This window comes from Aspergillus costaricaensis (assembly GCF_003184835.1).
Source record: "Aspergillus costaricaensis CBS 115574 unplaced genomic scaffold BO79scaffold_1, whole genome shotgun sequence".
In the NCBI taxonomy this organism is placed as follows: domain Eukaryota; kingdom Fungi; phylum Ascomycota; class Eurotiomycetes; order Eurotiales; family Aspergillaceae; genus Aspergillus; species Aspergillus costaricensis.
Window position 1 is genome coordinate 1,601,694 of NW_020291801.1, and position 25,479 is coordinate 1,627,172.

Genomic DNA, 25,479 nt, shown 5'->3' on the forward strand with positions numbered 1-25,479 from the left:
AAGAAGAAGAAGAAGAAGAAGAAGAAGAAGAAGAAGAAGAAGAAGAAGAAGAAGAAGAAGAAGAAGAAGAAGAAGAAGAAGAAGAAGAAGAAGAAGAGAATTTTATAAGCAAACGCAAATATGTTTCACCTCGCCTCTGCATCCACCTGACCCCCATTTCCATCCTGATACAAGAAGAACTGAATAAAGATACACATATCCAACAATAATGTACCAAAGCTTCCAATCAGCCAAGACAAATTCACCAGAATATACCGACCATACAGCGAGGCTAGTTCATCAGATCGACACCGACCATGGTGTCGGCGTTGACACACAGGTGAATACGCCAGGATGGAAAGTACGTAGGTCAGATTGCCGATACAGGCGAAGAGGAAGAAGAGTAAGGATACCCCGTCTGTTGACTTGCGGCGGTAGTTGAGGAGGATCTGGGGCAGACGGGAACCGAGGTATAGCACTGCGCAGAGGTAGCCGAAGACTTGGCCTAGGGTGTCCATTTTCAGGTCGTCGGTGCTGTCTTTGTGCTTGTTGTTGTTATTGTTGTTGTTGTCTGACGAAAGTGATGACCGCTGGCTGATGTACCAGCCTAGAATGCCGGCGGCACAGACGAGGATGATGGCCGAGCCGTTGAAGAAGGTGGCTTGGAGCATGGTCAGAGTTCGAGGGGGTCGGGGTTGCTTGGCTGGTTCGACGAGTGGGGTCGCTGGGGATAGGTGAGTTCCGTCGACGGTTGTGTGAAGGAATGAAGAGGCGGAGTGACGGCGATGGGCGAGCAAGGGTTGATGGTGAGGGGTGATTGTTGCCGATGATGCTGGGCTGCGGGTGTCCAGAGGAGCCTGGTAAGAGGCACTGCGTCGTTTGGAGGAAAGCAACGCGGTGTGCTCTGTGGGTTTCCGAGGCACGACAGGAGAGGGAATCTCCGTGTCTTCGTCGTAGGCATCTGTCGTGATGGGAGACGCAGGTCGCGGTGGCGTGGATGGCTCGTCGCGCAGGGTGAATCCCCGGTAGTAGAAGCATTGAGCTAGGAGCACCACATCTGCTAGAGTATAGTACACCGCGAGAATGATCATGGTTGGCAGCACGCCCTGCAGGACGGCGCCCAGGATGTTGAACACATCGCCGGCTAGCCAGACGATGAGGAAAAGAAGGGACAGGCCATCAGCTGAGCCGCGACGGAAATTTTCGATGATCTGTGGAGAGAAGACAACAACCCAGCACGCAATCGAGATGGATCTATGTCGGTGATCAGTATAAAATCATCAATTCTCTCTAGTCTGGCATAAACATACCCACATATGCCACTCAGTGCCTCTAGATCTATATTGCCGGTGACTGCGGGAAACATGTCCGGGCTGTGCGAACGAGAGAGCGATTGGGAGTTTCCCCAATCAATGCTCTGCTCTATAGTCTAAACAGAAAGAGGCAAGCAAAATCGGTCAACAGCAAACAAAGACGCGTTGATGGAATGAAGCAGATGGCCGGCGATGACGTTCGCAGAGTCTGCGAAGGGTGCAGATCACGTGGGGCGATCCGGGGTAGCTCCTCTCAGTCTAGACCAAGAATGGACACTCAGATCGACTGCTTCCACTTTTCTTCTTCCTGGTGACGCTTTGTTCCTTGTCTCGACGACAATATCCTGCATCATCTATTCTGGTCTTCTGACCATTCAGTGCCATCTGATTTAGTAAATGTCCCCCCCCCCGTGTAGACCTACCATTCACTTCATCCTTCATGGGACTGCGTACGTCATGTGATTGATTAGTCAAGCCTGACGTCGGTCATCAACCATCGCCCATCTGAACCAATTCTCTTGCAGCTTCAACATCTCTTAATCATGTGGCTTCAATGACTGCTCCAGCAATTCGGATTCCCTTTACGGGCCCTCTACCTCCGCCGATTATTGTCCCTCCGTCCGCACTCACGGTCGCAGGTGCCATTGATGCGCTCTTGACCTTTTTGACGGCCCCTCCGTCGCCGCATCTGCGCGGCGTTGATGTAGGCAGGCATTCCCAGACGGTGCTCTTGACAGGCGCTGGCATCTCGGTAGCTTCAGGCTTATCCGATTATCGGGGTGAGAATGGCACGTACATCACAAACAAGACGTATCGACCGATCTACTACCACGAGTTCGTCGCTCGCCATGAGTTTCGCAAGCGATACTGGGCGCGAAGCTTCATTGGGTGGCCGGGACTTCTCAAGGCGAAGCCAAATTCGACGCACTGGGCTATAAAAGACATTGGTACGAAAGGATATATTAGTTCAGTGGTGACGCAAAACGTCGACTCCTTCCATTCTGTCGCGCACCCCGAGCTACCCACTCTCGAACTCCACGGCTACTTACGTTCTGCGGTCTGCATCAATTGTCGAACTGAAGTTCCACGGGACGAATTTCAGCAATCGCTCGAGAGGCTGAACCCCGCCTGGGCAGAGTTTCTCAAGAAAATGGTCGATATTGGTGCGCTGAACGCGGACAACCCTGAGGAGCAGAGACGGAGGGGCTTGAAAATCAACCCGGATGGTGATGTAGATTTACCAGAAGCCCCTTACTCGACCTTTCGGTATCCAGCATGTCCAACCTGTTTAGAAAAGCCACCCCGGCTGCAGGACGGGTCCCAATCCCGTGTGGAGGTAGAGCGCGATGGGGCTTGGCTTCCAAATTCTACAGCGGGGATTTTGAAGCCGGCGGTCATTATGTTTGGAGAGAATATCGACCCAGCCGTCAAGGAGGGTGCAGAAGAGGCTATCGACGATGCGGGCAGACTCCTCGTCCTGGGCAGTAGTCTTGCCACATACTCAGCGTGGCGCCTAGTGGAAAGGGCCTATAAGCGAGGGATGCCGATTGGCATCATCAATATAGGAGGTGTCCGGAATGAGTCGATCCTCTTTAGCAAGGCGGAGCAAGAAACGGAGGCTGTATGCCGGCATGTCCGTTGCAGTCTCCCATCCCAGGACATTCTAGGCCCTGTGGCAGCACAACTGCCTTCACTTACTCGTCATTAGTGTCCTTGTATAGATTGAAGAGGATGTGATGTATAGATGACGGTGAGCTGTGTGACCCGTTCAGATAAGCAGCATAGTATAGTATATACAAACGATAAAAGTCATAATTCAAGCTTGCGTCATTAGAGACGTTATTATTTCAAGATAGCAGTATTCATCGGACGGAATAGTCCAGAAAAGATAATTTTAGACACGCCAAATTGATTGGCAACGAGGAGTTGTGGACAGGCATGAATAGACGCCGGGATACTAGTGGAGACCGGCCAGGCAAGATTGAGGAGAAGAGAAAGTGATGGCGGGCCAGTCAGCCGCCCGTCCGCTGTTCGATGCCAGCGCGGGGCTCTGCATTCGCCGGTTCAGATCAGCATGGACATGGACGGTCGCGACCGCTCAAAAAGCAAGACATTGCAACCTCCAACCTCCGAATATCTGGATCTCATCTCTAACTTGGCCTCTCCCAAAACTTTTCTCTTCCATCCTCCGCGCTCCACCTCTCGTTCGCATCCAACTCCTGCTGCGCAGAGTACCACCGTCGCGCCATCAACCACCATGGACAAGCAGCAGCCCAGCTCCTTCCAGCAGCTGGAAAAGGTGTGTTTTGATAGCTTCCCTACCATAGACTGAGAGATTACCCAGTCAGACAGAAAGTCGTGATGCTAACTGCTGATTCTAGCTCGGAGAAGGCACCTATGCCACCGTACGAACCCCTCCCTCCGCACGGCCGATCCTCTGAATCGCACGATGTACTGACACTCACACAGGTCTTCAAAGGACGCAACCGCCAAACAGGTGAGCTGGTTGCCCTGAAAGAGATCCACCTCGACTCCGAAGAGGGAACACCATCCACCGCCATCCGAGAAATCTCGTTGATGAAGGAGCTGAAGCACGAAAGCATCGTCTCGCTCTATGATGTGATCCACACGGAGAACAAACTCATGCTCGTCTTTGAGTACATGGACAAGGATCTGAAGAAGTATATGGATACCCGCGCCGACCGCGGTCAGTTGGACCAAGCCACAATCAAATCATTTATGCACCAGCTTCTCAAGGGCATTGCGTTTTGCCACGAGAACCGCGTCCTCCACCGCGATCTGAAGCCTCAAAATCTCCTGATCAATAAAAAGGGACAACTCAAACTTGGAGACTTCGGTCTCGCCCGTGCCTTTGGCATCCCCGTCAACACTTTCTCCAACGAAGTCGTGACCCTGTGGTACCGTGCCCCGGATGTACTTCTGGGCAGCCGCACATATAACACGAGCATCGACATCTGGTCTGCTGGATGTATCATGGCGGAACTCTACACCGGCCGTCCTCTGTTCCCCGGCACCACCAACGAAGACCAGCTTATCAAGATCTTCCGTCTCATGGGTACCCCTTCGGAACGCTCATGGCCCGGCATCTCCCAGCTCCCGGAGTACAAGCCAAACTTCCACGTCTATGCCACGCAGGACCTCAGTCTCATTCTCCCCCAAATCGACCCCCTAGGTCTGGATCTTTTGAGCCGGATGCTGCAACTACGACCAGAGATGCGGATCAGTGCCCAAGACGCACTGGTACACCCCTGGTTCCGCGATCTTCCACAATTGCAGGCACAGTTGCAGCAACAGCAGCAGCAGCAACAAATGGCTGGAGCGTATGGCGGCATGGTTCCCCAACAGCAAGCATACTGAGATTCTTCCTTTGATCCGTCTTTGTTTTCCTTCTAGTTCGTTTTCATCATGTACAGCCTTTCGTTTACCTTGGCTTTCGTTCATCTGCCCCCTTCGTGGAAGGCTTGACGAGCAACGGATTCGGTTTTAGAATGGGGAGAGCGCGGCGTTTGACTCCTAAGAGGACATTCAAATGATTCTTTCTGTTTTCTCTTTGCGGTGCATATGGCCGATAGCATTTCGTAGATAACTTTGATCATTATACTTGACATTCGCTCACCAATTACCTTGCCTTTCTTAGTGATCTATATTTGTAGGAGCAGCAGCTAACATCTATGATATTTGATGCAGACATGATTTGTTTTGGCGAGCTTTTATTAACTATTTTCTTATAGAGCCCTAGAGCATATACAGTAACCAATTCCAGCTCTTCATACATCCAACGCAACCGCAACATAGCAAAAGACCACGATAAGTTTATTGAACTCAATTCAAGCACAATACACATAAGTAACCCCACAAAGTGTACTGAACAGGTACCTAACCCTACGATATATAGAGGTACCCGACCCATCTGCCCAGATCTATACCAATCACGTGATACATAGTAGTCGCGCGCGTCTCCCGGCGCGTCTCCCCAATCCCCATCAATCAATCAAGCCAATCTCCATAATCCTACAACCACAAAACAACAACGACGACGACCCAAAGGAGCCCGAAACGAACCATACCTCAAGACTTAACATCACGAAACACCGCACCCTGATAAAACTCCCCAAGTACCTACCTACCTCAACCCCGCCCAACGAACGAACGATATAAACCAAACCATGTCCACCGAACCGACCACCCAAAGACCAGGCGCCTCGCCCTCACCACCGCCTCCCGCGCCAGTCCCCCTAACACCCGGCCCGCGTGCCTCCAAACTGCAAGAGATCTTCGACAAGGCGCTGGCGCGCACGCTGCGCGCAAACTCGTACGCGAATTTCAGCGGGTGTTTTCCGACGCCGGCGAAACACGTCCCGGCTAGTTTGGAGAGTGTATGGAGACAGTTGAATGCGAAGTTGGAGGAGAGCGCTAAGGCTGAGTTCGAGGATATTTTGGCGGAGAGGGATGCTGTTAGGCAGTTGAATGAGTTGGATCGGTTGGTTGGTGAGGCGAGGGTTAGGAAGGAGAGAGGGGTTGGTGGGGATAGTGTTGCGTATGTTTTTCCCTTTCTTCCTTGACAGTTTGTTTGTTGCGATTTGGTATTGTTGGATTGGGGTGGGGGAGGAGTGGATGATGGATGGCTAACTGGTTTGGTTTGTGCTTGGTAGGCCGCATACGTTGAGTCCGGAGGAATTGTACAAAGCGCATCTGTTGCCGCATTTGATGGAGACGCAGGCGGATTTGGACGCCAAGATTAATTCGGTGCAGAATCAGAATGCCGAGTTGGCTGGGAAGGTCCAGGCGCAGAGGTCTGAGATTGAAAGTTTGTTGTCCGGGTTGGAGGCTGTGGTTGCTGATTTGGAGGGTGCTGCGGCCGCGACGACGCAGTTTACGAGTGAGCATCAGCTTCGACAAGAAGCTGCGCAGATGGATGGAGAGGTTAAAGCTAGACCTGAGATCTGATCTGGTGGCTTGCGATTTCTACGATGGCGGGGACAGGCTTCCCTTTCAACGTTCGAATGGGCCGGGATATAGTATAACTACGACAACAATATCTCCATATCGCCGGGACCCATCCATCCCTCTTCGACCACATCCTCCGCAACGAGCATCAGCTCCTTGGGCGCAGCTCTGCGAAGCTGTTGGAGTTTGTCCTTTTGGCCTGCCAGTGCAGCAGCGATGGCCTCCTTGCAGGTTCCGTCTCGTTCCTCGTCCGCAGCACCGTCCCTCTTCGCCAAGGCTGCTGCACCGCGGTAATAAGTCTGGGCGTTGCGCAACAGTGTAGCTGCGTTATCTCGGGCCATGTTATAGTCCCATGGAGCCAAGCCAAGCCTCCACCTACCCATCTCCACGTCTCCTCTTGCCAGATGAATCTTTGGCAAGTTTTCAGCAGTGGGGAGTTTGGACGCTTTGCTCAGTGCGTCCAAGGCAGCGGACAGTGATTGCCATCGAAGAGACAGCGCTTTCCCAAAGGCCTCCGGCTCATACGGAGGGAGATCTGTGAGCGCCGTGTTGAAAGAAGTGAGCGCATCGGCTTTGCTGCACAAGCCATCCGGATCGTTTGATAGATCCAGCTCAGGACCGAAAGCTCGCGAGACTTCTTCGGAGTATGTTCCAACTTCAGTCCGTCCGCTTCTGTATAGAACTTCATTCAGGGCGCAGGCGAACTTGGCACGAGCCAGGGTGGCCTCGTAGTGCCTGTTTGACCCCTCGACATATGCTGAGATTCGTTTCTGCAGCTGCTCGGATGAATACTCTTCTACCCAAGTGACTCCTACTTCAGGATTAAACGTGAGTAGGTTACAGAGGCTTGTGATGGCATCCAGTTGTGCCACAGCAGTGTCGACGAGTGTGTCCTTGGTCACGGGCTCAACAATGGCAGCCCATTGCTCTTGCTGATCTGAAGATTTCGAATCGTCCGCAGGTGGCAGTTCTGGCGGTGTATCTTGCATCTGCGTTTCAGCAGGGTCTGTTTCGCCGGACGTCATCTGGTTGATCTGCTCCTGCATTTCGGTGTACTTGAGTTCCTGTACAGTTAGGCAACGTTGAAAGAGTTCTATGGCTTCTTGCAAAAGCTTCACTGCCTGGGAGAGCCGGTCATCCGATGGACGTTTGGCTTCGGTCAAAGCCTCGGCAATGCTGGTGAGTACTTGGGCTGTGTTGAAGAGCGCATCTGCATTGTCTTGCTCCAGGTCAAGCGCTGCTCTGTGAGAATCAAGCGCTACTCGCAGTACATCCAATAGCGGCGCAGACAGCTGAGCAGCTAGCCTGGGATGTTGTGTGATTTCATACTGAACTCTCGCTCTATCAGACGTCAGTGACTAGGGTTAATTACTGATAGACGAGGCCATAATGAGTAATAGAGCAAGAATAAAATTGATTGGCGTATGACGTACTTGTTATAAGCCAGGTCAAAAGCAGTGGGATGTTTGCTCAAGCCTTCGTCATAGGTATTGATGGCGCGCATGAAGAAGCGCAGGGATTTGGCTGCATCTCCGGCGCGCCATTTCTCTCCGGCCTCTTCCTGTTCGACACCGACTGGAACATCTTGCTTAGCTATACGGCAATATATGACAGGCGATTGACCAAATGAATATAATTCAATTCTGATGCTGGGTGACTCACGGGCTAGGTATTCATCTGCAGTTTCCGGGGCCTATGCAGTAGAGTTAGAGGGAAAGTAGTACTCGCGGTCGAAGGGTCAATTGAGCATACCCGCTGTGTCGCCTTTTTCTTATTAGGCTTGGTGTCCTTGAGGAAAGACTTTGGCTTGGGCATTGTCAACGTTTAGATGCGGCCAGAGTCTTCCGATGAGTAATTTTCTCGGAGCAATAAATGTAAAGCACGGTGGATGTTAGGCTAAAATATGTGTACCAAATGGGAAGCTGCAAAATCAACAAGTATATGATGACGTCCCGCGATGTTTTTTTCGAAAATAAGAAAGACGAGGGGTAGCTCCATAATGCCGGCGTTACGGAGATACCGCCTTAGCGCCCGCTTTGAGATTACTAGTAGGGAGTAATCCCCATATAATAATAAATATAGTACTTTTGACAGATTGAAGATAAATTAAGTGGCCAAAAATTTCATATAGATAAGATGAGATTTTATCTAGCTATCAGAACTATAAAACAACGGGCTTATCAACTGATACTATGAGCGGTCAGCACCTAGTCTAGTCCACTAAGTTATGCTGAGTGGACTGCCCTACATGGGAATTCACCGTCGGAGAAGCACTCCCGCTCCAATGCAAGTCAGCCAGAGTGATAGTGTGCAAGCAAATCCCGTACATCTGGCAAAACAAGAAATGATATTCGCCCTTTTCCCTTCAACAACCGGCAGCGGTGTCGTGCATATTGAAGATCCTTCAGACGGGACGGAGCAATCAATCAATCATGCATGTCTTACATCGTTTACAGTCTCACCAGCCAGTTTTCTTACTGCTCAAGACAAGACAAGAAACAAGGAATTTCATAATACATCACATGTTATTATTGTATACCAACCACTATTGAGTGAGTCGGCACGGAAGAACCGGGAGTAGGCGGAGGGAGTAGAGAAGGTTTGCTGGAGTTCAAGGACCAAGGAAATGGGGGCCGCTTGGTGGATGAAGAAGATGCGTTGCTGCTGCTGCTGCTGCTGCCATCGTCGGATCCGCGTGGCTGCCCACTTGCCCGCACGTGGCGGGCCTGGCCGGGAAGGGCCTGAACACTCTTACAGTTACAGTAAGTAAGTTAAGTAGTTAGTTATCTAGTTAGTTTTCATAACTAATTGAAGTCAATAATCCTCCTAGTGGTGGAATTCCCGCTGTTTTTAACTACGAACTAGTGGTGTATAGATATAGCTAGGGTACCATCTGTGGCATTGTAAGGGAGACTTGGTTCTTTCAGTCTGAAAAATGAATCAAGAACGTGTGCAGAATACTCAAGAAAAAAGCAAGCATCTCTAATTTAGTTTGCAGGCCTAAACTGGTAGATATTTAGTACTACTACCTCTTTTACGTACCTGGGAATAGGGGCAGCTAATATGGTATGATGCATCCACTCCGTTTGGTCTGCTCCTTTCAGCCAGCCGATCGCCAAATCCCTCAAGTATACTCCTACTCCGTAATAATTTCAAGAGCATGACGATCAATCCGTCGGGCGCGCAAGCATCCCTGTTTGGTGATGGCGCTCGTGTCTGCCGCCGACGTCCCAACAGAGTCCGGTGTCTCAGGCTGCCTGCGATGGTTTAGCCAGCCTCCAAATGGGTCGCATACCCATCTTTTTGTCCCTGCCGACCACTGCACTAGACACTAAATTTACTGGAGAAGCATGAGAAAAACGGGCTTGTAACCATACTAACTAGTATGGACCTCACCACTATCAACCCTATCTATCTCTCTCTCGTGCCAGTTAACCAACAAAGTACCCCTTCACCACAAAGATCAATACAAGATCTGGGCAAAGGAGGGGATCGTAGAGAGAATCAGGACAGAAAAACCTTAAAAGCCGTCCAAACGACAACCCCCCTCTCCAATCCTTTCCGACCGTCGACGAGGAAGAAGATTTTATCAGCATTGCGTTTTGGCGCCTGCCGGTGACCCACCCCATCCGCCTCCTTCGCCCCCGGCCTCTCCTGAGTTGAATGCATGGCACGGCTGCGCGCAGTCCTACACTCTCATCAACGACCTCGTTCTTGCTCTTACTCTTACTCTTACTCTTCCTCTTCTTATGATTTTGCCCACGTCAGATATCTCTTCTGATCTATACTGATCGCATACAGACCCTGGAAGTAATTGACTGCCCCAAGGTGAGAACCCCTCTTCTCTCCAGCCCTGCTGATCCCGGCTCAATCAAGTGTCTTGAACCACTCGTCGGGATCATTCTCCCAAGAAAAAACTTCCCGATTAGTTATTGATACCTTGCCTTCCCTTTATTCCCTCCTTTATTTTCTCGACTGTGGACCTTTCCGTCTGCTTGTCTGGATTTCGTGTTTCTTCGGTCCTGCTGCAGTCGTTCCTTTGATATCCGCACCTCTTTTAAGTTCTCGCTTCGCTGACCGGGGTACAATTCCATCTTACAGGTTACGTACGGTCTTTCCGGAAGCCTCGCAGCCTTTGTCGTTCCACTATTCTGCACACGCTTCGAACTGCACGCAATCTACGACCCACCGCATCCTACCACCATAGTGGACATGGCTAGACATACATCGCTTGAATCTGAGAGACCCATCATGGCCCAGTCGGTAAGTCTACATGGACTACGTGCGATGTCCACGCACTTATCGCCGTCGCAATCTCGTCTGATTCGATCATAGGCACGTACCTCCAAGCGGTTCTCGACCGTCAGCGAAGCCCCTACGGTCGCCTCGTCGGAAACCACCTTTGCAGGTCTACCGGCCGGAGACCCCAGACTGGCCGATTTCCACAATCTCCGCGATGGACTGGAGCGCCTGGAAAACAAGCCCCTTCTGAAGCAACGTTTCGTTCCCACTCCGGAGAAGACCGATAACTTGAGCAAGTTGGCATTGGGTGCCAAGGTGGAGCGCGCCCTTGGACGTAGAATGACCAGCCAGGACGCTGTCATGCGAGAACCCGTGCTGAACGAAAAAGCGGTGGTGGAAGCCCCGTGAGTTGTTGCGGCCGTGTCGTGTGGTGTTGACCGAAAGTTTGCATTTTGATACCTTACTACTGGACCTTTTGCTCCCTGTCCCCATGGCCACCTGGGCCACGACTGTTCTAATGTTGCATGTTTTCCCGGCTTGCCAGATTTCCCCTGCGGCGGGTTCTATGACCGAGTTCGATACCCGTCTTGATGAGAAGCTTATCTTTACCTGTCTATCATACCCCCCTTCTGAGCCAGCTGATTACTTTTGATTTGATGCGATTTCGCTGCGTGTACCAACCCTAATCTACTGTCTGATAGCCATCTACTTATTTGATTACTGGGATTAATTCTGTGATGTTTATGAGGGGTGTGGTATTGTGTCGGTTCCGTTTACTATATGACAAAAGGAGCACGCCGATGATTGGATATACAAATCCGAGATCTGCCAGTGATCTATGTTGTACACAGCTCTCTAGACTATGTATTGTCTACATTTTGAAATAGGAAACAAGCAGGAATTTGAACCCCGATACATTCTACGAGAAATGGCGAAGAAAGAGCGCTTCGTATCACAGGCTGTGCATCGTAAATGGTAGTAGAACAGCTATCGGTCGAGGGTCCAACATCATCGCCAATGAACGGGTCTGTTCGGGGGCGATTGAATCCACCGCATGCTGATATCATGGATGGCAAATGGACTGGCCTACCGCATTGTTTCACTGCGTCATCAACACAGATCCGACAGCGATTTCGTTTACAGATTATGTACTACTACTGAGTGCCAGCCCCATGATTCTATGTAGATTTAGGTCCTACCATCTGTATATCTGACCGATTGAAGTAATTGGTCTTATTCCGCCCCAATATTGCCACCACCGCTGCCACATTTTGTCACTGATCGCGGTCGTCCAGTCGATCGACGAGATGCGCCCGTGAATCATATCAGCCAGAAGTAGCAGGCGGTGAGCTCGGGGCCAAGCGCGATATGTCCCAATGAAGACTAGCGCCGGGCACTTCTGGGTTCGGCTGGATTTTGCACCAGCAAAAACGAACGGCTTGACTGGCCCTTCACCTCATAGTCGGCTCTCTCTCTCTCTCTCTCTCTCTCTCTCTCTGCGCTGCTGCTCTCAGCAACCTCTCGTGTCTCTCCGTCCACCCTGTTACTACTAGCTGTTACTTACCACACTCCCCCAAACTTAACTTCCCTCACCACTCTTCAACCACACACACACACCCTACTTACCACCTCCCCTCATCCTCCACATATACACAAACACCCCATCTTCCTCTTCATATTTCCTTGCAATTATCATCCTCAGCCAGTTTTTCATCTGCTCCCACCTCTTTGTCTCTTGAAACAAGCTCCGTCTCTCTTCGTCCCCGTGCTTTTTCCCTCCCGAATCTGTTGCCTCGGGCTTTTCCCTCGCACACTCAATTCCGGAATCGCACAAGGTTCTTTCTGTTATTAACCTCGACGACTCCGACGCGCCACCTTCTTACCTTTCATTGATCTTTTCTTTTCTTTTTGATTCACTTCATTGCGCCTTCGGGGAGCAATTTGTTCGCACATTTCACGTTGTAAGTCCTTCATTTTCACCTGCAATCGTGGCTCGGATCTCTCTGCCATGGCCATATACGTACGTCCAAGCTTCAAAAGCACTGACAAATACCAGTATCGGGGAATATTTCTTACTAGAATTTTTTCCCTTACCTCATCGCATCAAGCCTCGCATCCTATCCAGCATATCCTTTTGCTTGGCCTTTCTCTCTTAGACTTTTCTCTTTTCTTTTCTCGAGCCTCCAAGTTTCATTCATTTCACAATGGCCGACACGACCCAGGCTCCTATGAACGGCGGCTACCCTGCGCAACACGCTTACCCCGACACCTTCACCCACGCCCCCGCAAACGTCAACAGCGCGGCCAGCTTCCAGCCTGCGCCCTCCTCTACTCCCTCGAACGCCCCCGCAAATGACCAGAAGAATGGTATCTCGAAGGATGAGGTTGGCTGGTACTTCGTGGAGCAGTACTATACCAACATGAGCCGCAGTCCGGAGAAGCTTCACCTCTTCTACTCTCGGCGTTCTCAGCTCGTTTTCGGCACCGAAGCTGAAACCGTTCAGGTTGCTGTGGGCCAGAAGGTGCGTGTTGATATCTCAACTCCATGGGATCTATTCCTGTCCAGTAAGGTCTAATATACTGACATCATCGTTACATTATAGGCTATCAATGACAAGATCAAGCAGCTTGACTTCCAAGACTGCAAGGTCCGTGTCTTGAACGTCGACTCTCAGGCCTCATTCGATAACATCCTGATCTCTGTGATTGGCGAGATCTCGAACCGGTCCGAGCCTTCCCGCAAGTTTGTGCAGACTTTCGTGCTGGCCGAACAGCCCAACGGTTACTATGTCCTCAACGACATCTTCCGGTACCTTGTCGATGAGGAGGAGATTGAGCAAGAAGAAACTGCTCCTGCTGCCCCTGCTGCCCCGGTGGAGGAGCCGGCTGCTGAAGAGCCTGCACAGCCTGCAGCTGAGACTGTCCCGGAGCCCGAAAAGGCCCAGGTGGACAGTGAGCCCGCCGCGGCTAAGGTTGACGAGAAGCTCGAGGAGGCTGAGCAGACTGCTGAGGCCAAGCCTGCCCAGGAGGAAGCTCCCCAGACCAATGGAACCGCAGCTGAGGAAACCCCTATCGAAGCTGCCCCTGAAGCTGCTGCCCCGGTTGAGACTGAGGCCCCCAAGGCTGAGAAGCCCGCCACTCCTGAGCCCACCCCTGTGCCCGAGCAGAAGGAAGCTCCTGCTCCGGTCAAGGAGAGTGCTCCCGCCAGGGCGGTCCCTAAGACTTGGGCCAACATCGCCTCCAAGTCTGGTGCCTCGGCCCCTGTTGTTCCCGCTGTTCCCGTTGCTCCGGTGAAGCCTGCTCCCGCTGCTAGCACTGCTCAGCCCACGGCTCCGGCCCCCGCCCCCGCCGCTGCTCCTGCTCCCGCGGCCGCTGCCGCTCCCGAAGCTGCGTCCAGCCAACCTTCCTCGACTGATGGTTCTGGCTGGCAGACTGCGGGCCACGATCACAAGAAGACCCAGTCCCGTGCGGGTGAGGAGAATGTTCTCGCTTACATCAAGAACGTCACCGAGAAGGTTGATGCGAGCTTGCTCAAGCAGACCCTGTCCCGCTTTGGCAAGCTGAAGCACTTCGATGTGAGCCGTGCTAAGGTATGTCACCTCTTAACCCACCCGTATTCCAGATCAGAGAAGGAGAAGCTAACCTTGCGTCCAGAACTGCGCCTTTGTCGAATTTAGTGATGCCGCGGGCTATGCTGCCGCTGTCGCTGCCAACCCCCACCAGATTGGATCCGAGCAGATCTACGTGGAGGAGCGTCGCCCTCGTACCAATGCCTTCGGTAACGGTAGCTACGGTGCGGGCCGCGGTGGCGCCGGTCGTGGTCGTGGTGACCGTGCGGGCAGCCAGGGTCGGGGAGGCTTCCAGCGCGAGGGTCGCGGAGGCTTTGCCCCCCGTGGCCGTGGCGGCAACGTCAACGCCAAGGGTCGCAACCAGGCCCAGGCTGCTTAAGCACCTTTACAAATAAAAGTACCTCTTGACGTCTAACGAAGAACGACGAGCGAGCGTAAGCGGTGGTCATCTCAGTGGACCTTGACCGCTTCGTTCTAATCCCATTCTTTCCTTTTTCTTTCCCCCTTTTTACAAAGCCTTATATGATTCCTAGCCCTTCCTCCTGGCTTGAGACGGTATACGGGTTTAGATGCTCACGGCGATCCAGGACATGTATTACTCTCCCCCTTTACTTGATAATGACATGTGTTATGTGGCCCTCTTGTCACAGTGCATATTAGCGGTTGGAAAAGTTTTCTTATCATCTTCTCACTGGGCTTTGCTTGGTCGTCATCATGACTTTGGTTTCCTCTTCCTGTGTTGCCATGACCTCTTTATTTTCTCTACCTCTTTGATGGCTCCTTATCTTCTTAGCATAGCGAGCTGAATGCCCATATTTCTTTCATCTCTGATCTCTGGTGGCTTTTGACCTCCCATCATCATTGTTTTTTCTTCTCTCTCCTACCATGTTGACGACCGTCGCAGTCCATCTCTGGCTTCTTAGTCCTGGCTCCTGCTTAGTTACACTTCTTTCCCTGGCTTCTGGTTCATTGTTTCTTATTTGCGGCCTCGTCATGTTTTGAGGAGTGTAAATGGATGGCTTCTTGCTGGAATGTTTCTTCATTATTACGTCTCTCTCAGTTCTGTGCCGTACTTTCTTCGGGGGCTAGCACCCCGGGGAGGTTCAAGGGCTACAGGGCGGTGGGTAGTAGCGAGCGGTGTTGGCTCAGGATGATGTTGTTGCTAATTGTGCAACCACAATGGAGCAAAAAGGGATACAAGTAAAAAAAAAAAAGATTGAAGACATCTACAGAAAACAAACAAACACAGAAATCTCGCTAATGACTTGACGCCCTGTATGTAGTGAAATGACTGTAATCAGGGTGCGATAAAGGGTGCTCAAGGTTCCCCAGCTGGCGCAAGTAGGGTAGACACAGCATGCAAGGTTGGAGGGTCCAGTGGGGAAATGAGTCAATGGCTCATGTAGTGGATGGGTTAGTTCTTCAGGTCAACTACTGTGTGGGTACAGAGTACTTCCAGAGGGCATGCCTGAACTGAAGTGACACATCCAGTGAAGTACTGTATGTAGTAGTAATTAATGGTAGCCGTGGTAACATTGGTTACTATGAAAGCACACAAAGCGGTCAGAGTGATAGCAGCTCAGGATTGGCTGGGAATGGGGGAATGGAGGGGAAGGGAAGAGGGAGGAAGAATTAGAAGAGCGGAACGTTCTAGATAGTGGGCCTCAGGCAGCCAGATCGCCCCCCCCGGAAGTTATCGCCAGCAAAAAGAAGCAGGAAGACATCTGGGGAAGTTCCCCCCAAAGCATATCTATATTCTATAGTACTAGATGAGTTACTCAATGGAGCATAACCACTGAACCCCCCAACCAGTAGGGGGGTGGCAGGTGCCGAGCACAGGGGAGAAACAGGGCTGGTTAGTGCCTGGCAAGGTGTGGGCAGAAGCATCTAGATCCCGCAGCTGGAAGGCGCTGGAACATCCTGGGGGGGAAGCTTGGGAGTGTCGAACAGTAGCTGGAGGAGCAGCATGGAATCGGTGGAAGTTGCTGGATCGCCGTAGAAACGCCGCACTGAAATTTTGTGACGGTCCGCCCAAAGAACATTAAGGTCCCGCCCCCGTCGCCTGTTCCCTTCGGTTCACCAGCTATTTTTTCTCATTCTTCTTCTTCCTCTCCATCCTAACTCTCTAATCACTCTTCCCTCCCTCTCTCCATCTCCCTTTTTTCTTTCTGTCACCTCGTGGGCAGTTCTTCATCTCCTTTCCTCCCAATTTGTGATCCGTGATTTAATCCTCCCATTAACCCTTTCATAACTACCTCCCACCTTTCAATCCGTTTTAGGTCAGTACTAGTTATACTATCCCTCCCTCTCCCCACCTTGAAGCTCTGACTCAGCCACTATCGTTTGCGTGCAAAACTTGGCTCAGAGCGGGAGGCAAGACAGAATTTCTAGAAATTTCTGCCCTTTTCTTGCCTTCCTTCCCTCTTTGTCAACAAATATAAAGAGTCTTCCAATTCCCCTTCCGCTTTCACCCACTTCTCTCTTTCTCCACTTCAGAATCATCTGGAGGAGCTCGTCATTTCGCTTCCTCTCCATCTTCCTCCCTTCCTTTTACTGACATCCCTACCCCTCCTTCAGAAACCAGTCTCTCTCCTCCTACCGCCACCATGTCTGCCGAGACTTTCGAGTTCCAGGCCGAGATCTCTCAGCTCCTCTCCCTCATCATCAACACTGTCTACTCCAACAAGGAGATTTTCCTGCGTGAGCTGATCTCCAACGCCTCCGATGCTCTGGACAAGATCCGCTATGAGTCCCTGTCCGACCCCTCCAAGCTCGACTCGGGCAAGGATCTCCGCATCGACCTGATCCCCAACGCTGAGGCCAAGACCCTCACCATCCGTGATACCGGTATCGGTATGACCAAGGCTGTAAGTTTTTTTCATTGCTCCCTATTCTTTCCTCTGCCATTGAGCAGTAGACGTTCCAAGTCTAGAGCGAATTCTGACTATAGACTTCTTTTTAGGACCTCATCAACAACCTCGGTACCATTGCTCGCTCTGGTACCAAGCAGTTCATGGAGGCTCTCTCCGCTGGTGCTGATATCTCCATGATCGGTCAGTTCGGTGTTGGTTTCTACTCTGCCTACCTTGTGGCCGACCGTGTCACCGTCATCTCCAAGCACAACGATGACGAGCAGTACATCTGGGAGTCCGCTGCCGGTGGTACTTTCACCCTCACCCAGGACACCGAGGGTGAGCAGCTTGGCCGTGGTACCAAGATCATCCTCCACCTGAAGGATGAGCAGACCGACTACCTCAACGAGAGCCGTGTCAAGGAGGTTGTCCGCAAGCACTCCGAGTTCATCTCCTACCCCATCTACCTCCACGTCCTGAAGGAGACCGAGAAGGAGGTCCCCGATGAGGAGGCTGAGACCAAGGAGGAGGAAGAGGGTGACGAGAAGAAGCCCAAGATCGAGGAGGTCGATGAGGAGGAGGAGAAGAAGGAGAAGAAGACCAAGACCGTCAAGGAGAGCAAGATCGAGGAGGAGGAGCTTAACAAGACCAAGCCCATCTGGACTCGTAACCCCGCCGACATCACCCAGGAGGAGTACGCTGCCTTCTACAAGTCCCTCTCCAACGACTGGGAGGACCACTTGGCCGTCAAGCACTTCTCCGTCGAGGGTCAGCTCGAGTTCCGTGCCATCCTCTACGTCCCCAAGCGTGCTCCCTTCGACCTGTTCGAGTCTAAGAAGACCAAGAACAACATCAAGCTCTACGTCCGCCGTGTCTTCATCACTGATGACGCTACTGACCTCATCCCCGAGTGGCTCAGCTTCGTCAAGGGTGTTGTCGACTCTGAGGACCTTCCTCTCAACCTGTCCCGTGAGACTCTCCAGCAGAACAAGATCATGAAGGTCATCAAGAAGAACATCGTCAAGAAGACTCTTGAGCTCTTCACCGAGATCGCTGAGGACCGCGAGCAGTTCGACAAGTTCTACTCTGCCTTCAGCAAGAACATCAAGCTCGGTATCCACGAGGACGCCCAGAACCGCCCCACTCTGGCCAAGCTCCTCCGCTACCAGTCCACCAAGTCTGGTGATGAGGCCACTTCCCTTGCCGACTACGTCACCCGTATGCCCGAGCACCAGAAGCAGATCTACTACATCACCGGCGAGTCCATCAAGGCTGTTGCCAAGTCTCCCTTCCTCGACAGCCTCAAGCAGAAGAACTTCGAGGTTCTGTTCCTGGTTGACCCCATTGACGAGTACGCTTTCACTCAGCTGAAGGAGTTCGACGGCAAGAAGCTGGTCGACATCACCAAGGACTTCGAGCTTGAGGAGTCCGAGGAGGAGAAGGCCGAGCGCGAGAAGGAGGAGAAGGAGTTCGAGGGTCTTGCCAAGAGCCTCAAGAACATCCTCGGCGACAAGGTCGAGAAGGTCGTTGTCTCCCACAAGCTCGTTGGCTCTCCTTGCGCCATCCGTACCGGCCAGTTCGGTTGGTCCGCTAACATGGAGCGTATCATGAAGGCCCAGGCCCTCCGTGACACCTCCATGAGCTCTTACATGTCCTCCAAGAAGACTTTCGAGATCTCTCCCAAGTCCTCTATCATCAAGGAGCTCCGCAAGAAGGTTGAGGCCGATGGCGAGGGTGACCGCACCGTCAAGTCCATCACTCAGCTGCTCTTCGAGACCTCTCTCCTGGTCTCCGGTTTCACCATTGAGGAGCCCGCCAGCTTCGCTGAGCGTATCCACAAGCTCGTCTCCCTTGGTCTGAACATCGACGAGGAGGCTGAGACCACCGAGGAGAAGGCTGCTGAGGAGGCTGCCCCTGCCGCCGCTGCTGCCGAGAGCTCCATGGAGGAGGTTGACTAAATGTTGACCGCATGATGTCACGATCTTCTTTTCGAGCAAAATGGAAATGAGATGTAACTGATTTTATTGATGACCCGGAAACTGTTCCAGCGGTATTTGCATCAGGGATCTAATATTCACTGAACGATATTGCGTTATTAATCGGAACGGCAAAGGATGGTTTTCCTTTGATCCTTTTTTCTTTTTTTATTACTGAATCACGAATTCTACCTTTTTTTTTCGGCGTTTTGAGCGTTTATTACCCCCAACCTAAATACATTCCGTCTGATCCGCTTGTGGTATTAGTACGGTAGATTTATCTCGAGAATAAAAGCTTTCTCTGTTCAACTTGATGCTCTCAACATAGGTCGTAGTATAATATAGCAGTAACATCCATCTCTGTATATGGATTGATTCCGGATAACTTCTTCCACTATATATCTACCTATTGACGTAAGTGATTGATTTAAACAATTCAACCACTACGTGAACTCACTGGTCATCTTCATTGTTTAATCCCTAGGTGATGCTCTTATGCTCGCTACAGTTATCTATAGCATACATATATGAGCAGCACCATGAACCAGGAGAACGTCAGTCCAGTCAAGGTCAGGTCAATATGCTGTCTGTCGACTTTCACCAAAATTGCTATTCGGTTAGTTAGTTAGTTGGTATATATCGACAGTACTACACGAACAGTAAGTACTATTAGTTGCCTAGTAGTTCAGTGATGGTAGTAGTATTCTTTAGTATAGTTACTGAGTAGTAGTAGTAGTCAGCCATCCATACATACTACACAGTGAGTATTGGGTACATGCACAAGCTGTGAGTGATTTTCTTGTTGGAGTTGATCCGGCTAGGTTACTAGTAAATAGTACTTAAGGGTTATGTATGTGTGTCTACTTCTGCAATTCTTGGAAAAATGGAAACTTCCCGGTTTGTCCATATTACGAGTCGATTGACTGTAAGCTACCTAGAGGGAATTCGATCAAGGGAGGTACACGGATAGAAGGGTTGGACACCTGGCCTCCCCGGGGACTTGTGTTGTGGTTCATGAGTACATTGTGCACATATCTTCATTAAATGTGACCTGAGGGGAAGTTGTATGCAATGGGAAACGCCAGAAAGGAGTAAGGGTGGGTGGAATGGGGTGGAGAAACGAGAGAGAGAGAGAGAGAGGGAATAGGTGGAAAGTAGAAACTTGTCTGTGGTAACGCCAGGGTTTGCTTGCATGCGAGTCAATCCAGTTGACGCCTGTTGCCCCAAGAACTTATGTGTTCTCGCCGCTCTTGTAGATGATTGAAGAGGGGATCATGGGAAATAGTAGAGTAGAAAGGGAGAGTAGGGGGATACAAGAAGAAAGTGCCCACCCTAATGAGTAAGGCTGATTCACTCAATCAGTCGATCCGCACCAGTCAAAGTGCCATTCAGACAGACTGCGCGAGGATAGCCCCCATGCTTTGGCAAGCCAAAGAGCCAGCCCCCCGACAACTCCAAAAGAGCCCACAATCTGAACAATGGCCCAGCCCCGCCGCTTAAGGTCCTCGGACAACCAAACAAGCCCCAGAGGGTCTTGCGGGCGAATTCGGGCAAGGTGATATTCCACATTCTGCCCACTTTGTGCTCGAACAAGTAGACTGCCCCCGCTTGCTTTCTCCAAAGGAGCACGGAGTCCGCAAAAGCCTGGCGTTTGTGTAATGGGGACCAAAGACCCGTCGACTACGCACTCGCCTAACCGTTCTGTGAGCCAGACGGCACGCTCACCCCTGGCCATGGCAGCGTATCTCTCGCGTTCGTTTTTAAGGCTTTGTTGCAACTCAGATGCCCACTTTGCCAACTGCAAACGGGCCATTTTCTCCTCCTGTCGCGTGTGATCTGCTATCCGAGCCATAGTGTAGCTGGGAGAACCCCGGCTTGAGCCATGGGAAAATGGTTGTGTACTAGGTTGGGGGCGATTCGGGCGTTGCCAGAGATGCGCTCGTTGCTGTTGGGCTAGTTTCTTTGCAGCTGAGTGCCGCATCCAAGTCATATTCTCGGCGTCGAACAACCTCTGGACCAGCAAGGTCAATTCAGAGGGCACCAGGGGTTGGACATAGTCAGGGCTCATCAAAGTACTGGCATCCATAACATCGTCATCATTGGTTTTTGCCGATGATACCGCAAAAGGCAATTGTCCGTCAAATTCATCTGCTCCAAGACCTGCGTTTCCAAAAAGGAAGGGCTTGGCCGGAGTGGCTTGTGTATGCTTGTGGAACCCCGACTTAATTGCAGAGATCTGCTCAGGAGCCAACAAGTCAGCCTTGGATATTAGAGGAATGACATTGGTCCATTCGCATAGCGTGTTGATGCATTCCATGTCTGCCGCAAAGGTATCTGATGCAAGGTGAGCTCGTATCATCAACGGGTGTGAACTATCCAAAAGCTCGGACTACATACCACCAGAAACGAGATAAAGTACGGCATCAACTTGGGTGCCACCCTGCCCTGCGAGCAAATTTTGGAAGTCGTGATCGCAGGAATCAATAGCTGTTGTTGCGCGGGATAGTTGTTGACGTATGTATTGTATGATGGCATCCACTTGTCCGATGCGACTCAGCGAGGTTGCAGGTGTATCAACGAAGCAGATATTTCGCTCTAAGACCACATCACCTGTACTTCTCCTACGGCGCAGCACGCGTGAATCTTCCAAATCTGACCACCAAGATGGGTAGGGCTTGGTGCTGGCGTAGATTTCTGATGTAGCTGACAACGGTAGTCGATGGGCTTGAGAAAGTTGTATCGTCGTAAGAGAAGTCCGTGACGGTGTCAAGGCATCGGTGGGTGGAAAGTCGTCTACATGTACAATGTCTTCGCAAGCCTGGACGATCGACCTAATGAGGGATGATTTCCCAGAGCCTGGAGCATCGGTCAGCACGCATATTGCAGGATCACAGACACTACAAGATTGAAGACAAAAAGGGCTCACCAGAATCGCCCGCAACGAGTATTTTAAACCTTCCAAGTGACTTCCCACGAGATGTGAACGGTCTCCGACTAGGCATCTTGATGCTTGGCATGATGAACTGGGATGTGCTATCGTGGTCTGGGTTGTGGACAGATCGAGAATCATTGTCCTCGTCTCCGGAGGCAACCGCCTGACTACTCAAATCATCTGTGATAGAGATCTCATCTAGATGGCGCATAGATTGGTTCGAAGTAGATTTGGGACTGCTAGGGAGAGATGAAGGGTCGTCCGGGTTGCTGAGATTCAAGGGGGTGAAGGGCCGGGGAGAGATCAGGTCGGAGGTAATAGAGGCGTCAAGTCTGTTGGAATGAAGAGTATCAATAGGCTTGAGCGTTGACCTGCGGCGGTTGAGGCCGGAACCCTGGTCGTCATCGTCCTCCTTATCGTCGCGGTTGAGAGATTGAGATGCTGTGGAAATCGGTTCCACTCCGGCAGGATTACTACCGACTATCTGGTCTGACTGGGACACGGACGCGGGTTGACTAGTCTGAAGGATACTTTCTTCAAGGCTCTGTACGCCATACATACTCGTCCTGGATGCATCGGGCTCATCTGAGGAGAGGTCATCATCGTGGTCGAGACCGTGATTGCGGGACAGAAAGAAGGTCGCGGGGGCGGCACTGCGGGGGTCGATCCACTGCTGCTCGATGGAGGCCTTGCGAGATCGAGGCAGCGCAACATCTGGCACTGGAGGTCTCATGGTGGAGAAAAGAAGCAGAAGTTACAGCGACAACTCAATAGAGACCTTGCGGTGGCCAGACATCGAATAATAAGCAGTCCGTGATTGTAGTTGACGAAACAGGAAGACACGCATTCCATCTCGAAGGAACGACGTTCGATCGATGCCTGGTCGGTTTTGGTCTGCGTTTATGTCATCATCAGGCATTGGGTGATTGCCACGTGATGGAGCATCTGAGGATTACCCCGCACCCTGATTAGTTAAGCCATGCAATGCCGGCATGAACTTAGTAGTCACAGTTATTACAGTTATATACAGTTACTATTTAGATAGGCAATATAATTATATTTTTGGGTGTAAAGGTAGGGAGAATAGTAAGGATGTAGATGTAGATGTAGAGATGTATACCCGCTCTGTCCACTGCCGAGAGAGTTAACTTGTAGCTTGGCTTAGTCCAACTACTAGTCCTCGGGGCTGTCGGAAACTATTCCGAAGAACGGCGTCGCAAATTATCCGAGTACATACAAATAATGAATAGAATTAATATAATTACTGTCCAGTTTACATTGTTTTTTTTTTTTTTTTTTTTGGCTGATATTGATACCAACAAATAGTACCGTATCAAAGAATAAGAGGAGAAAATATTTATTGGACGCCTCTTAGGTTATAACCAAAAGGTTAACGGACATACTTAAAACACTATCTCAAGTATGTCGGGATTTGCGAGCCATGACCTGAATCGGATTTGCCGACCCTCTTTGGTGCGAAGGAGCCGGTATTTTATCGATAGATCCTCCGTACACATCCCGCACACGGCAGCAACAATAGACGCTTCGCCTTCCCAACACCCTCCAATCGCGATGATCCAGTGCCTCCATACCCTCGTGGTCATGGCTGATCTGATCCCACTTTCAAATTGAACCAGCTGTGAGAACTTAAACGTCATCCACCGCCAAGTTGATCGCGTGAGCAACGCCCTTCAATGGCACTAGCTTGCCCGTGTCTGATTGATGGTGAGCTAAGGGCGAAGCTAAGTAGCAAGAAAGAAACAAATAGCCCGCTCCTCCCTCTCTTTTTCTCGATGCCATTACGGAGAACATGGTAGCCTCTCTTTCCACTAGTCTTTCCATGAAATCCACACAGTAACAGGCAATCCAGGCCCCTTTGTTGCACCATCAGTTGATTCCTGCCTAGGTGTTACTTATTTGACAGGGATTCGAGTATGGTATTTCCACCAAACTAGCTAATGGGGTGAAATAACAGATACGACTAATTAACTCGTTAGCTGAGATTAATGTCGCCAAATGTTTCAAAAGATTTCCGCATCGGCTTGCACTAGCTTCAAATCTGCACCTAGAGATTGCTAGATGCTTCGGCTGCAGGCTAGCCTAGCCTTACTTAGTTCAACGCCACCCTGCGAAACCGCTAGGTGAACCGAGCATGGCCAACAGCTCGCTAAAGGTTGTCAGACCATGATTTCATGATTCGACGACGTAATATCGAGCCGGCGCACTACTGGCCAGACTTGCGTGGTCTTAGGCGGCAGCCCGGACGCCCACCCGCTTCCTGCTAGTCCTGTTGACCGACTAGGGTGCTTAAAGTGGCAGAAGCTATGTCTAGTAGCTTCGTTCGCAAGAAGCCCGCGGAGGCCAGTTGGGAATCGATCCAGCTTCATCCTGCTGCTGGACTCCGTAAAAGGTAAGTGATAATGTGAACATTCCTCGGCAGCTCGAGACGGCGAACTAAATAGAAAGATATCTACCCACTCAGTAACTTAAGTACCCACTCGGGGGTATATGAAGGTACTAGATTTGTCCGTGACATCTGCCTGTATCGAGAGAGAATAAAAGGGTGGTTTAGCGTTGGTGTGTTCCAGGGGCAGGGGAGCAATGTAACAAGCCCAAAAAGAGGAAAAGAAAACGATACGGGAACATCCGGGGCGCTGTTCATGCCAGTGCCTTCCGAAAGGCTTGCATGGACCTCAAGTAATTAGGGTCATCATACGAGCATGGGTGGTCATTCTTTCCCATATTCTTCAGCATTTGAAATCATGATCATCGATCAGTTCATGGAGCCGAAGCGATGACCTTGACTTAAGTTCCTCAGCTATAGATGAGCATGCAGAGCTCAGGCCATATTCTCCTGGATTTGAAAGAAACTGGTTGTGACCGGCTTACTAGGCGGATATTATACTTAGTACCTGCACACAATAGTACTACTTCTACTAGGCCGTGACCAATCCCAACCACTAAAAAGAAGCAAAGTTGAAAGGCAGGGAAGAATCAACCCGGCAGCCAGTCGTTGAAGGAGTCAAATCGTGCTGTTAGTTTAGCTTAAAGTTACCCTCTCCGAAGGGCTCCATTCTGACCCCTGCCTCTGTCGCCATTAGGTGGGGCCCAGTAATGTTACCCACTCACACTACCAGAGTACGTAGTAGACCATCTGCTGTAGTAACTAGTGAAGTACTTTGTGTTGGGGGGGGGCCGGGATGGCAGAGCTGGGAGAGACAGGCTGTCTTCTTAAGAGCTGATTTGTCACATTCCCACCCCTGCAGAGATTCTGGGCCGTGGCCATGATCTGTCCCTGCTATTGTTGTTTTTATTCGTGCTATATCGTCACAAACAAATTGCTACGATTGCATGGAAGAAGAATGGAGGCGTAGACGAAGAGCAGGAGATTCACTACACGCTGCAGGAAACCTGCCACACAGGACAACTGCTAAAAGTCAATATCTACACAAGCACTACTAACCTAGGCAGTATCTACTGTTCTCTAGATCCGGACCGTTATTATCCGCAGCACGAAGCTCCACACAATAATTTAGATGTTTATTGACCGGCCGTGATATGTGCGCAAATATCCCACGCCGACAATTTATATCGTTGGGGAATTGTGGGTGCGTATAACAAGATTTAATTGTGCGGAGGGCTGTGCTC

The 25,479-nt window shown here is 50.9% G+C and overlaps 10 protein-coding genes across 10 annotated transcripts; 6 read left to right on the forward strand and 4 right to left on the reverse strand.

The window, feature by feature from the left end:
- Nucleotides 1–57: 57 nt before the first annotated feature.
- On the reverse strand, nt 58–1,441 carry BO79DRAFT_163440 (PQ loop repeat protein). The gene is made up of 2 exons (XM_025679131.1): nt 1,290–1,441; nt 58–1,233 (listed from the first exon to the last, which is right to left on the reverse strand). Exons 1-2 carry the CDS (start codon nt 1,343–1,345, stop codon nt 126–128), a joined length of 1,164 nt encoding a protein of 387 aa, XP_025545394.1. The 5' UTR covers nt 1,346–1,441; the 3' UTR covers nt 58–125.
- A 398-nt stretch (nt 1,442–1,839) lies between these two features.
- BO79DRAFT_206244 (putative SIR2 family histone deacetylase) lies at nt 1,840–3,074 on the forward strand. Its single transcript, XM_025681935.1, has one exon. It carries the CDS (start codon nt 1,846–1,848, stop codon nt 2,998–3,000), a length of 1,155 nt encoding a protein of 384 aa, XP_025545395.1. The 5' UTR covers nt 1,840–1,845; the 3' UTR covers nt 3,001–3,074.
- Nucleotides 3,075–3,366: 292 nt separating this feature from the next.
- BO79DRAFT_241961 (cyclin-dependent serine/threonine-protein kinase phoA) lies at nt 3,367–4,895 on the forward strand (the record flags this gene model as incomplete). The annotated part of the gene is made up of 3 exons (XM_025685174.1): nt 3,367–3,591; nt 3,674–3,697; nt 3,762–4,895. The coding sequence occupies 3 exons, from the start codon at nt 3,367–3,369 to the stop codon at nt 4,668–4,670; spliced, it is 1,158 nt and encodes a 385-aa protein (XP_025545396.1). The 3' UTR covers nt 4,671–4,895.
- Nucleotides 4,896–5,344: 449 nt separating this feature from the next.
- On the forward strand, nt 5,345–6,299 carry BO79DRAFT_3744 (PMF1/NNF1 family protein). The gene is made up of 2 exons (XM_025689146.1): nt 5,345–5,850; nt 5,966–6,299. Exons 1-2 carry the CDS (start codon nt 5,480–5,482, stop codon nt 6,258–6,260), a joined length of 666 nt encoding a protein of 221 aa, XP_025545397.1. The 5' UTR covers nt 5,345–5,479; the 3' UTR covers nt 6,261–6,299.
- A 38-nt stretch (nt 6,300–6,337) lies between these two features.
- BO79DRAFT_185211 (uncharacterized protein) lies at nt 6,338–8,140 on the reverse strand (the record flags this gene model as incomplete). Its single annotated transcript, XM_025680380.1, has 4 exons — nt 8,013–8,140; nt 7,923–7,953; nt 7,694–7,835; nt 6,338–7,601 (listed from the first exon to the last, which is right to left on the reverse strand). Exons 1-4 carry the CDS (start codon nt 8,073–8,075, stop codon nt 6,338–6,340), a joined length of 1,500 nt encoding a protein of 499 aa, XP_025545398.1. The 5' UTR covers nt 8,076–8,140.
- Nucleotides 8,141–10,019: 1,879 nt separating this feature from the next.
- BO79DRAFT_185214 (uncharacterized protein) lies at nt 10,020–11,401 on the forward strand. Its single transcript, XM_025680381.1, has 2 exons — nt 10,020–10,523; nt 10,596–11,401. The coding sequence occupies exons 1-2, from the start codon at nt 10,473–10,475 to the stop codon at nt 10,908–10,910; spliced, it is 366 nt and encodes a 121-aa protein (XP_025545399.1). The 5' UTR covers nt 10,020–10,472; the 3' UTR covers nt 10,911–11,401.
- A 1,177-nt stretch (nt 11,402–12,578) lies between these two features.
- On the forward strand, nt 12,579–14,545 carry BO79DRAFT_3780 (NTF2 and RRM domain protein). The gene is made up of 3 exons (XM_025689154.1): nt 12,579–13,024; nt 13,106–14,092; nt 14,157–14,545. Exons 1-3 carry the CDS (start codon nt 12,707–12,709, stop codon nt 14,448–14,450), a joined length of 1,599 nt encoding a protein of 532 aa, XP_025545400.1. The 5' UTR covers nt 12,579–12,706; the 3' UTR covers nt 14,451–14,545.
- Nucleotides 14,546–16,218: 1,673 nt separating this feature from the next.
- Nucleotides 16,219–19,208, forward strand: hsp90 (chaperone Hsp90). Its single transcript, XM_025681936.1, has 2 exons — nt 16,219–16,938; nt 17,034–19,208. The coding sequence occupies exons 1-2, from the start codon at nt 16,678–16,680 to the stop codon at nt 18,879–18,881; spliced, it is 2,109 nt and encodes a 702-aa protein (XP_025545401.1). The 5' UTR covers nt 16,219–16,677; the 3' UTR covers nt 18,882–19,208.
- Nucleotides 19,209–19,800: 592 nt separating this feature from the next.
- On the reverse strand, nt 19,801–22,677 carry BO79DRAFT_283840 (uncharacterized protein). The gene is made up of 3 exons (XM_025688186.1): nt 21,826–22,677; nt 21,297–21,755; nt 19,801–21,233 (listed from the first exon to the last, which is right to left on the reverse strand). Exons 1-3 carry the CDS (start codon nt 22,562–22,564, stop codon nt 20,254–20,256), a joined length of 2,178 nt encoding a protein of 725 aa, XP_025545402.1. The 5' UTR covers nt 22,565–22,677; the 3' UTR covers nt 19,801–20,253.
- A 441-nt stretch (nt 22,678–23,118) lies between these two features.
- Nucleotides 23,119–23,559, reverse strand: BO79DRAFT_3832 (uncharacterized protein). Its single transcript, XM_025689161.1, has one exon. It carries the CDS (start codon nt 23,487–23,489, stop codon nt 23,235–23,237), a length of 255 nt encoding a protein of 84 aa, XP_025545403.1. The 5' UTR covers nt 23,490–23,559; the 3' UTR covers nt 23,119–23,234.
- Nucleotides 23,560–25,479: the final 1,920 nt, after the last annotated feature.